The sequence below is a fragment of the Hypanus sabinus genome, chromosome 7 (assembly GCF_030144855.1).
Source record: "Hypanus sabinus isolate sHypSab1 chromosome 7, sHypSab1.hap1, whole genome shotgun sequence".
In the NCBI taxonomy this organism is placed as follows: Eukaryota; Metazoa; Chordata; class Chondrichthyes; order Myliobatiformes; family Dasyatidae; genus Hypanus; species Hypanus sabinus.
This window is the reverse complement of record NC_082712.1, coordinates 181,317,916-181,330,573: the sequence shown is the minus strand read 5'-3', so window position 1 is coordinate 181,330,573 and position 12,658 is coordinate 181,317,916. Positions and strand designations below refer to the sequence as shown.

The 12,658-nt window shown below is 42.4% G+C and overlaps 1 protein-coding gene across 1 annotated transcript in view; it reads right to left on the bottom strand.

Moving 5' to 3' along the window:
- Positions 1 to 12,324, bottom strand: part of LOC132397460 (26S proteasome non-ATPase regulatory subunit 13-like) — an 82,533-nt gene extending 70,209 nt beyond the window's left edge. Inside the window, exon 1 of the mRNA XM_059976282.1 lies at positions 12,169 to 12,324. Within this exon, the coding sequence (XP_059832265.1) occupies positions 12,169 to 12,269 (101 nt within the window). The 5' untranslated portion in view covers positions 12,270 to 12,324. The remainder of the gene's footprint in view (positions 1 to 12,168) is intronic.
- Between the last annotated feature and the right edge of the window lie 334 nt (positions 12,325 to 12,658).

Genomic DNA, 12,658 nt, shown 5'->3' with positions numbered 1-12,658 from the left:
CGATTTTACCCTAATATTAGTCCTCTTTGTGATAAATGCAAAAGGGGCGAGGCCTCTCTTATTCATATGTACTGGTTCTGTCCTAGCTTGGAGAAATTTTGGAAAGATGCCTTCATAACTTTATCTTATATTCTGAACCACCACTTAGAACCTAACCCCTTAATTGCTTTGTTTGGTTTTTTGGGTGAGATAGATTTACGTTTGAGTTCAACTAAGTGTCGAATATTATCTTTTGCTTCTCTCCTGGCTAGATGTTTAATTCTCCTTAGATGGAGAGATGTTGCCCCGCCCACGCATGCTCAATGGCTTAACAATATTATGGCCTGCTTAGACCTTGAAAAAATTCATTATTCAGTTCTTAATTCGGATATAAAGTTCCATAAGGTCTGGGGACCTTTTATTGAGTACTTTCATAACCTTCCTCTTAACTAAGGTTTTTTTTCAGTCCCTTTCTTTCAGCTCTTTTTTTTGGTAGTAGGCATTATTATCTTCTGTTTTTAAGTGTATTTACAGTTTTGGGGGTTTGAATGTCCTGATTTATATTCTCTATATTGTGTTGTGGTTGGTCTGGAGTTTTTTTTTGTTGCGGGGCTTGGGGAGGATACTAATTTTATATGTCTTCAATTTGAGTGCTTTTTCAATTACCTTTTTTGTATTATAGTATTATTGTATGTTTATTTTTGCACTGTATTAATTTTCTTCATTTTGATTTGGGGTTTTTTTTCTGTCTGTAGTGATGTAGAAAATGCATAAAAAAAACTAATTTAAAAAAAGGCAGCGCTTGATAGGTTCTTGATTGGACATGCATCACAAGGTTGGGGTGTGGGGCTGAGGAGGGGAAAAAGTATTAGCCATGATTGAATGGTGGAGCCTAATTCAGCTCCTCTGTCTTATGGTATCAGTATTAGAATGGAGTAAAGGGAACTACACAGGCATGAGAGAGGAATTGGCCAGAATTGATTAGAAAAGAATCGGCAGGGATGATAACACAACAACAAAAGCATTTCTGGAAGAAATTCAGAAAGCATAGGATACATACATTCCAAAGAGGAAGATATATTCTAAAGATGACACAGCTGTGGCTAACAATGTGAATTCAAAACCAACATAAAAGCCAAAGAAAGGGCATATAAAAGAGCAAAAATTAGTGGAATGTTATAGGATTAGGAAGCTTTTAAAAACCAACAGAAAGTAACTAAAAAAAGTCTTTAAGAAAGTAAAGATGGAATATGAAGGTAAGCTGGGCAAGATTATTAAAGAGGATACCAAAAGTTTCTTCCGATACATGAAGTGAAAAAGAGAGGCGAGAGTGGATATTGAATTGCCGGGAAATAATACTGGAGAGGTAGCAACAGGGGCTAGGAAATGGCAGATGAACTGAATATAGGTTCAGTCCCTTTCTTCCGACATCCGTGACACTTCACACGATATGGATCTTTTCAATGATTTCAAGTTCCCAATCATTTTATTTTCACTATGGATGCCCAGCTCCTATACACTTCCACTTCCAATCAGGAAGGCCTCAAAGCTCTCCATTTCCTTCTGGACATCAGACCCAACCAGTTCCTCTCCACCATCACTCTCCTCCGTCTGGTGGAAGTGGTTCTCAATCTCAATAATTTCTCCTTTGGCTCTTCCCACTTCCTCCAAACAAAAGGTGTAGCCCTGGGCACTTGCATCGGTCCCAGCTGTGCCTGCCTTTTTGTCAGCTACGTGGAACAGTCTGTGTTCCAAGCCTACACTGGTTTCACCCCCTAACTCTTCCTGCCCTACATCAACGACTGCATTAGTGCTGCTTCCTGCACCCATGCAGAACACATCAACTTTGCCCCCAACTTCCACCTTGCCCTCAAACTTACCTGGTCCATTTCTGACATCTCCCTCCCCTTTCTCAATCTGTCTCTATCTCTAAAGACAGCTTATCTGCTGATATCTTTTATAAACCCACTGACTCTCACAGCTTCCTGAATTACACCTCTTCCCACCTGTTACTTGTAAAAATGCCATCCCCTTCTCTCAATTCCTGTCTCCACCACATCTGCTCTCAGGATGAAGCTTTTTTATTCCAGAACAAAGGACATATCTTCCTTCTTCAAAAAAAGGGACTTTCCTTCCTCCACCATCAATGCTGCCCTCATTCGTAGCTCTTCCATTTCATGCACATCGCCCCTCATCCCATCCTCTCACCACTCTACCATGGATAAGGTTCCTCGTCCTTACCTACCAGCCTCTGTGTCCAGCACATAAGTCTCCGTAACTTCTATCACCAATGGGATCCCACCACCAGGTAGCTCTTTCCCTCCTCCCCCCCCCCCCCCCCCACACTTTCTGCTTTCCACAGGGATCAATCCTTAAGTGATTCCCTTGTCCATTCGTTCTCCCCCCACTGACTTCTCTCCTGGTACTTATCCTCACAAACGGAACAAATGCTACACCTGCCGCTGCACCTCCTCCTTCACTACCATTTAGGCCCCAAACAGTCCTTTCAGGTGAGGCAACACTTCACCTGTGAGTCTGCTGGGGTCATCTACTGTGTCCAGTGCTCCAGGTGTGGCCTCCTGTTTATCAGTGAGACCCAAATATATTAGAAGACTACTTCACTGTGCACCTAGCCTCTGTCCACCAGAAAAAGTGGGCTCTCCCAGTGGCCATCCATTTTAATTCCACTTCCCTTTCTGATGTCTGTCCACGGTCTCCTCTAGTGCCACACTCAGGTTGGAGGAGCAACACTTTATACTTTGTCTGGGTAGCTTCCAACCTGATGGCATGAACAATGATTTCTTGAAATTCTGGTAATGGCACCCCCTGCCCCCCGACCCCTTATCTCCTTAACCTGCCCATCACCTCCCTCTGGTGCTCCCCCTTCCCTTTATTCCATTGCCTTCTGCCCTCACCTATCAGATTTCCCCTTCTTCAGCCCTTTATAATATCTCTTTCACCAATCAACTTCCCAGCTCTTTCCTTTACCCCTTTCCCTCCTCCCGGTTTCACCTATCACCTACAACCTTATATTTCTTCCCCTCCCCCCTACACTTCTTACTCTAAATTCTCAGCTTTTTGAAGGGTGTTGGCCCGAAACATTGACTGTACTCTTTTCCATAGATGCTGCCTGGCCTGCTGAGTTCCTGCAGCATTTTGTGTGTGTTGTATTTTGCATCAATCTTCCCTGTGGAAGACACCAGCAGGATGATGGAGTTCCAGGTGTCAGGGGGCATGAAGTGTGTGAAGTTATCATGAATAGAGAGAATGTTCTTAGGAAACTGAAAGGTCTGAAAGTAGATACGTCACTTGGACCAGTTGGTGTACAATTTAGGGTCCTGAAAGAGGTAGTTGATGAGACTACAGAGGCAGTAGTAATGATCTTTCAAGAACCAGTAGATTCTGGAATTGTTCAAGGAGACTGGAAAATTGTAAGTGTTACTCCACTCTTCAAAAAGGGAAAAGGGCAGAAGAAAGGAAATTATAGGCCAGTTAGCAGGATCTCAGTGGTTGAGAAGATGTTAAGAGTCAATGTTAAGGATGAGATATCAGGGTACTTGGAGGCACGTGATAAAATGGGCCGTAGTCAGCATGGCTTCTTCAAGGGAAAATCTTGCCTGACAAACCTGTTGGAATTCAAATAACAAGCAGGATAGACAAAGAAGAATCAGTTGATGTTGTGTATTTGGATTTTCAGAAGCCTTTGACAAGGTGCCACACAGGAGACTGCTTATCAAGCTATGAGCTCATGATATTTCACTAAAGATTCTAGCATGGATAAAACAGTGGCTGAGTGTCACAAGTAAAAGTGTGAATAAAGGCAGCCAGTGACTGTCAGTTCTCAGGGGTTTGTTTTGGGACTGATTCTTTTTATGTTTATGTCAATTATTTGGACAATGGAATTGATAGCTTTGTTGCAACATTTGCAGACTTTATGAAGGTAGGTGGAGGGGAGGTAGCTTAGAGGAAGTAGGCAGGCTACAGAAGGACTTAGATGAGAATGGGCAAAGAAGTGGCAGATGGAATACAGTGTCAGGAAGTGTATGGTCATGTACTTTGGTAGAAGAAATGAAAGGGTTGACCATTTTCTAAATGTAGAGAAAATACAAAAAAAAACTGAGGTGCAAAAGGACTTGGGAGTCCTTGTGCAGGATTCCCTAAAGATTAATTTGCAGGTTGAGTCTGTGGTGAGGAAGGCAAATGTGATGTTAATATTCATTTCAAGAGGACTAGAATATAAAAGCGAGGATGTAATGTTGTAAGTTTATAAAGCACTGATGAGGCCTCACTTAGAGTACTGTGACAGATTTGGGTCCCTTAGAGAACATTGAACATAGAATAGTAAAGCACATTACAGACCCTTCGGCCCACAATGCTGTGCCAACCCTCAAACCCTGTCTCCCATATAACTCCCCACCTTAAATTCCTCCATATACCTGTCTAGTAGTCTCTTAAACTTCACTAGTGTATCTGCTTCCACCACTGACTCAGGCAGTTTCTAAGGTATCTTAGAAAGTATGTGATGACACTAGAGGGGGTTCAAAGGAGTTTCACAAAAATGATTCCAGACTGAATGGCTTGTCATATGAAGAGCATCTGATGACTCTGGGCCCATATTCACTAAAACTCAGAAGAATGAGGGTGACCTCATTGAAACCTATTGAATAGTGAAAGGCCTTGATAGAGTGGATGTCGAGAAGATGTTTCCTGTACTGTGAAAGTCTAAGACCAGAGGACACAGCCTCAGAATAGAGGGGCATCCTTTTAAAATGGAGATGAGGAGGAATTTCTTTAGCCAGAGTGTGGTGAATCCGTGAAATTCTTTGCCACAAGCAGCTGTGGGGGCCAAATCTTTATGTATATTTAAGGCAGAGGTTGATAAGATTCTTGATTGTTCAGGACACAAAGGAATAATGGGAGAAGGCAGAGGAACGGGGCAGAGAAGAAAATTTGATCAAGCATAGTGAAATAATAACCAAATGACCTAATTCTGCTCATATCTCTTACAGTATATCTTATAATAATCGACTCCAAAATCTTCCCAACCACTTATTGGCCTATCAATTCCTTTCTTCTGTTTCCCTCCCTTCTTAAATAGTGCAGTGATACTTGTTTAAAAAACTTAAAGAGAGCTCGGATGCTTTTGGGGTTTTTCGGCGGGCTGCAGTTATAATGATCTATTAGGAACTCGGCAGGGTTCAGTAAAAAGTAGTGAGTAGTCCGTGAGCCAGGACCCTAAATTTGGGCCACTGGAACCATCCAGGGGGAATAATTCTTAGAGTGATTTTTCGCAAGGTATACACCCCTAGTGCTAGAAAATATGTGACCGCATTGCAGCAGTGGTAGCATTTTTTGTAATAAGGTGAAATTTCTGAAGGGCTTCAAGTCACATCAAGCTGTACAACTCAGAGCTGACCAGACACTATGAAAATGTGCAACCCAAAAGAAAGATGAAAATATTCTAGCAGTAACAAGCTGAGACATAGCTGCTGCAGAGGCCCACTATCAAGTTTCATGCTATAAGGATAAGACCAGGATCAAGAAAAAGGAACCCGAGTACAAAGTAAATGATGATGAAACAGATGGCAATGAAGTGTATAAAAGGATTGAAAGGGAAGCCTATAAAGACCTTTTCAAGTATATCAGAACTGATATCATACCCAACAAGATGATCGTACAAGTCACTTCTTTGGTCACGAAACTTGAATCTTTCATGCTATCTGGTGAATCCTGCAAGATTCTACAAGGAAGCACATTCATAGGAAACTGGAACTTGAGCTGAGCAATTCAGTAGATATATTTCCAGATGACAAAGGAAAATTGTTGATGGTGAAAACCAGGCATCCAGCTCAGAGTGTGTGGAAAGTTCAGATGAAGATGTGGAAGACTTGGAAAATTATTATGATTATGAACAGGTTATGAAAGTATGGAAAACAAAGTATGGAAAGCAGTCTTTGATTAAATATATTAATTTTACAACCAAATAGGGCCTAGGTTATGGCTGTGTGGAACCCCACATTTTAATTATTGTACTGCAATTCTATATGCTATGAGAAAAGCTCAAGATTGTTTTGATTTGATACAACAATATGGAAAATACCATGACATTGATAAAACCAGCAATCTCTCCAAATGAAGTTTTTTACCTTTTGGGGGGGGGGGGGTAACATTTTCTGCTGCATTGATGTTAATATTGAATATATACAAAAAGCGATTACTTATTTGAAGTAATAAAGCAACCACCGGTGCAATGCTATCACATATTTTCTAACTCTCGAGCTGTATACCTTGCCAAAAATCACTAGTAGCATTATTCCCCTCAGATGGTACCGACCAACCCTACTGGCTCACAGACTAGAGGTGTAATCAGAGAAGCCAGTGTGTTGGACAGTGTTAGAGTGATCAGCCTTTGGCTCAACAGACTTGGACAAGCACAAACAGATTCTAAGTAAGTTTCTAGTAAGATTTTTTTCTCTATTACTACATAGCAAATGTACAAAGAATGGGTCCAGATATAGTGGTATGTTCCTTGTGTGATATGTGGGAACTCTGACAGTGCTCCAATCTCCCTGATAACAACATCTGCATTAATTACAGCTCCTCAGATACTGTATTAAGGAATTGGAGCTGCAGCTCAAACGGGAGAATGAGGAGGTGACAGACAGGAGCAACAGGGAGACAGTCACCCCTAAGATGAGCAGAGTACCCCTGTGGCCATTTCCCTCATATTAAGTGCACTGCTTTGGAAACTGTTTGGGGGACCCACAAAGGGGAAGCCATAGCAACCCGATCTCTGGCAATGAGTCTGCTTCTGTAGCTCAGAAGGGAAGGAGAGGAGAAGAGGAATACAGTGATGTGTTTCTATAACTGGAGCAGCAGAAAGCAGATTCTGTGGATGTGAAGGCAACACACAGGTGGGATGTTGCCAGTGTCAGAGATGTCTCAGATAGGGTCCACAACATTCTTAAAAGGGGAGGATGAACAGCCAGAAGTCGTAATACATATTGGTATCGACAACATAGGTAGGAAAAAGAATTATGTCCTGGAGAATATAGGGTTAGGGAGAAAACTTAAGGGCAAAACCTCCAGGGTAGTAATTTCTGGATTACTCCCAGTGCCACACACCAGTGAGGATAAGAACTGGATGACTTTCCTAATCAAAACCATTTCATTACACAACATCTAATGCTGGTCCTCAACTGGGCTCAACCACGAGCTGTTCTAAAAAGCCAGCTCGTAGACATTGTACAAATTCTCTCTTAAGAATCAGTACCAAGCTGATTTTCCGTATCTAACAGCATATTGAAATCACCCCAAGACTATCATAACATTGTCCTTTTTACATGCCTTTTCCATCTCCTGTGATAATTTGTAGCCCACATCCTAGCCGGTATATAACTCCCATAAGGGTCTTTTCACACTTGAAGTTTCTTAACTCTACCTACAAGGACCCTATATCTTCCAATCCTATGCCACCTCTGATCTATCTGTATTTAGACAATAGACAATAGGTTAATAGATATTTAAATACAGATATTTATCTGTATCTATCAAGTATTTAGTAAGGTAGAATATACTGCTTCCTTAGGCAGAGAATTCCACAGATTCATTACTCTCTGGGAAAAGCAGTTTTTCCTCACTATCATCCTAAATCTACTTCCCTGAATCTTGAGGCTGTGCCCCCAAGTTCTAGTCTCATTTACCAGTGGAAACAACTTTCCTGTCTCTATCTTATTTATTCCTTCCATGATTTTATGTTTCTGTAAGAACCTCTCTAATTCTTCTGAATTCCAGTGAGTATTTGTCCAAGGTGACTCAATCTCTCTTCATAGGCTAATCCCTTCATCTCTGAATCACCCAGGTGAACCTCCTCTTCACCATCTCCAAAGCCAGTATGTTTCCTCAAGTAAGGAGACCAGAACTGCATGCAGTACTCCAGGTCTGGTTTTACTAGATCACTACTTTGCAGTATAACCTCCCTGCTCTTAAATCCAATCCCTCTAGCAATGCAGTCCAATGTTTCAATTGCCTTCTTGGTAACCTGTTGCACCTGTAAGCCAACCTGTAACCCTAACCCAATTCATGCACAAGCACTCCCAAATCCCTCTGCACAACAGCATGCTACAATCTTTCACCATTTAAACAATAACCAGTTTTTCCTTAGCCTCACATTTGTACTCATTCTGCCAAATCCTTGTCCACGCACATAACCTATCTATATCCACAGACTCGCTGCACCTTCTGCTCAATTTTCTTTTCAACTTAATTTAGGGTCATAGAAATTTAGAGACTTAGAAACATTATATCAAGTCCCATCTTGCAAATTATGAATGTTTACAGTTAAATTACAGGCCCAGCACATCACTCACCACTGACTGCCAACTAGAGAAAAACAGAAAGTTGGTGCTGCAAAGTTTTGTTGCTCATCTTTGATTTGGAATGAATGTAATATTTCATTAGAGTTTGAAGAGATTTGGTGTGTCACCCAAAACACATGCAAATTTCTAGATGTACCATGGAGAGCAATTCTAACCGACTGCATCACCGTCTAGTAACAGGGAGGGGGCGGGGTGGTGGCTGCTGCACAGATTCCAAGTAAACTGCAGAGAGTTGTCAAGTTAGTCAGGCTTCACAGTATCCAAGACATCTTCAAGGAGTGATGCCTCAAAAAAGCATCATCTATCACTAAGGAACAACCCCCGCACCCCACAACACCCAGGAAATGCCCTCTTCCCACTGCTACCATCAAGGAGGAGGTACAGGAGCCTGAAGACACACTCAACAATTCAGGTACAGCTTCTTCCCCTCCGCCATCAGATTTCTGAATGGACATTGTTACCTCACTACATTTTTTTTAGTTCCTATTTTTTGCACTAGTTGCTAAATTTAACTATTTAATATATACACTTACTGTAATTAACAATTTTTTTCTGTATAATCTTGTATTGCTTTCTATTGCTGCTGCAAAGTTAACAAATTTCACAACAAATGCCAGTGATATTAAAACTATTCTGATTCTGATATACAACATGGTTAGTAAGCTTATAAAGTAGTGGTCACCAACCAATCTATCGCGATCGACTGGTCAATCTTTGAGACATACCCAGTAGATCCCGAAAAAAAAAGAAAAATACGCAAATACATTATGCCTGAAAAACCTTTTGATGAAAAAGCAAATTTTACCCCTAGAACACATATGGGAGTCATATGTAGTGACTTCTACTTTGAAACAACTTCATGTCCAAAGGAACAACTTTATCTGGGACAGCAAAACCAATGTTTAACATAGAGGTTTTCACTGAACCGTGCTTCATGGCGGAAGGGCGATACGCACATGCTCACAGGGCAGAAGGAACAGAAGTAAAACCCCGCAACCCCGGAAACAACCTCTCTTTACAAACAGCCTTCTGTAGTGGGAGTATTGCTATATTACCATTATCCTAATTGGTATTAACTTATCTTTATAATGCTTGCATTACAACACTTCTCCCCCTTTAAATTCCAACATTCCCCAAATGTAAAAGAACTGGGAAACAAAAAACAGTGGTGCCATTAGCTTGCGTACCTCTGAAACTTATACTAGTGTCTCAGTAAGTTACCAATACAAACCACCTAAAAAACGTGGCAGATTCAACATTCAGTCTGTCAGGAGGCTTGCGAGGGTGCTGTGCTGCAACAATTCGTTGACTTGCTGCCTGAGATAAAGAAATGAGGAGCACGAGGAACTGTCAGATGATGCGTGGCTACTAGATTTAGGGTTTCTGACAGACCTAACGGCTAAATTAAACACACTTAACAATGAGCTCATGGGAAAAGACCGACACCTACCCCACATTATAAGCGCAGTAAATGCGTTTAAGGCCAAGCTCAGCGTTTGGATTTCAAATTTAAAGAACGGGAGGCTGACACACTTCCCCAACTTGGAGAAAATGTTACAGTCCATCAAGAAAAAAAAATGCTTTTCACCCTGAGCAGTACTGTGCTTACCTAGACAAACTGGCAATAGAGTTCAATCAGCGTTTTGGGAAGTTAAACGTCATGAAAGATATTGCTGCATTTATTTCAAACCCATTTCTGCCAATCGATATAGCAGCCAAATTCCAGCAAGTATTTGGTGTGCCAAGTGATATTGAAATGGAAATAATTGATTTGCAAAATGACATCGAGCTTAAAGGCAGATGAAGGGACGGTGACTTTTGGGGGCTTGTCAGCAGGGAGGAGTCTCCTCATCTCACCACATGTACACTAAAAGTCAGTGCCTACTTCCAGTCAACTTATCTGTGTGAAATTGCATTTTCACAGATGAAAATTATTAAATCTAAGTGCAGGAGCTATCTTACTGACAGACACCTCACAGACTGTCTCAGACTGGCTGTCTGTAGTTATGAGCCAAATTTCAAGGAACTAGCAGAAAGTATTCAGCCCCAGTCATCACACTGAGTGCAAAAGTCAATTTTTATTCATTTATTTTTTATGTTGAAATAAAATTTAATAATGAAACTTAGAATTAAAGGTGTTGTAATGTGAGCATTTTAAAAATAAGTAATACTAATTAGGATAATGATAATATAGCAATACTCCCGCTACGGAAAGCTGTTTGTAAAGAGAGGCTGTTTCCGGGTTTGCAGGGTTTTACTTCCATTCTTTCTGCCTGGTGAGCATGTGTGTATTGCCCCTCTGCCATGCAGCACGGTTCAGTGAAAACCTCTGTATGTTAAACATTGGTTTTGCTGTCCCAGATAAAGTTGTTCCTTTGGACATGAAGTTGTCAAATGGTCCTTTTTCAAAGTAGAAGTTACTACAAAAGGTATGAAGTATTGTAATATTCTTAAAGAAAGACAGCTATGACCTGTTTGATATGCTAATTACAGTGTTTTCTTGGTTGAATTAATTTGTAAGTTTGACAAAAGCATTTCATGTAATTCAAATACAATTAGCCCAAATAAAAGGCCTGAAGTTGGAAGAGTTGCTTTTTCTCTAAAAGCAACTTGCCTTTCACTAAGGCTGAGGTTGGGAATCTTCGGCTTAAAAAGGTTGGCGACAACTATATTAAAGGATGCTAAAATAAGTGATCTAGTAGACAGTGATAAAAGTTATCAAAAGTTACAAGGGGACCTTAGTCAGCTGGGTAAGTGTGCTAAGCACTGACAAATGATTTTTAATTTATTAAAATTTGAGGTGTTATATTTTGGGAGGTCAAATGAGATTAGGAATTCTACAGTGGATGGCAGGACCACATGGGAAGTGCATGGAACAGAGGGAGCTTGTAGCACAATGCATGGCTCGCTGCAAGTAAAGATAGTGACCGATGGCAAGTAAATTAACAATACGTAAAGGTCAGTTGAATGAGCACATAGTTATGAGAGGTTTAGAGGAAAAAGAGCCAAATCTGGGTAAATGAGACAAGATCAGATGGGCTTTTAGTTGGATTACAGCAGAGATGGCATCTTTGGCCCAGGACATGGATCCATTCTGACTGGCCAGCATGTCACTGGGGCTAACCTAGACCAGCGATGAGTGACACAGACTAGCGAGGATCCCAGAGGCACCTGAAACCTCCCTCAGACCACTGATTCAATCCCCCAGACCCTAAGCACAATCTGATCCTGTTTTGCCACCTCCAGGACATCCTGATCCCCCCTCTCTCTCCCCAGGACACCCCAATTCCCTCTCCCTCCAGAACACTCTGATTCTCTCTCCCTCTCCCGGGACACCCCCCCATTCCCTTTCCCTACGACACACCCTGATTCCCCTTCCCCCTCGAGATACTTCGATTCCCTCCTCCCCACCTCCGGTACACCCTGATTCCCTCTCCCTCCTTCCTGAGACGTTCCGATTCCCTCTGCCCCCCCGACCCCGATTCCCTCTGCCTCCCCGTGAGACACCCTGATGCCCTTTCACACCCCCCCCCCCCCCGAGACACTCCGATTCCCTCCTCCCCCTGGGACACCCCAATTCTCTCTTCTCCCCTCCGAGACACCCCGATTTCCCTTTTTTTCCCTCTCCTCGAGACACCCTGATTCTATCCCCATCCCCCGCCCCGAGGCACCCCGATTCCCCCTCTCTCCGCCACCTCCTGAGCCACCGTGAACCGGCCTCAGAGAGAAGTCAAGGCTGAGGCCCCAGTCCCACGCGGGTCCCTCAGGGCTGCACACTCGGGAATGGGGTGGGTGCAGAGCCTGGACTCACTTCTTGTTGTAAAGCTCCTCCATGCTGTGCCATTCCTGCCCAAGTTCGGCGCTGGCGCTACCGCTCTGCTGCTCCTGAAGGAAACTGCTGACATCTCGCATGGCGGCCGCCGTCCACACAGGAAAAGAAGAATCAGCTTCCGGTGTCGTAATCCTCCGACTAGAGGCGCACGCCACTCCACTACCGTAATCTACAGAGTGAGGGGTCGGTTGATGTAACACTCGCATACAACCCCGCTGCACCCAATCGATAGAATTATGTTTAGTATCAGCGGCGTAAGTCGTGAAATGTGTTGGCTCTAGGGCAACAGTACAACGAAATGCATAATAATAGAAAAAAACTTTGAATTATGTTATATGTATATAGTTAAATAAGTAACCGCAAAAAAAGTAGAGGTAGTGTTCATGGGTTCATCAGAAATCTGATGGCAGAGGGGGCAGAAGCTGAATCGTTGAGTGTGTGCCTTCCGACTGATATCGTAATCCACTGG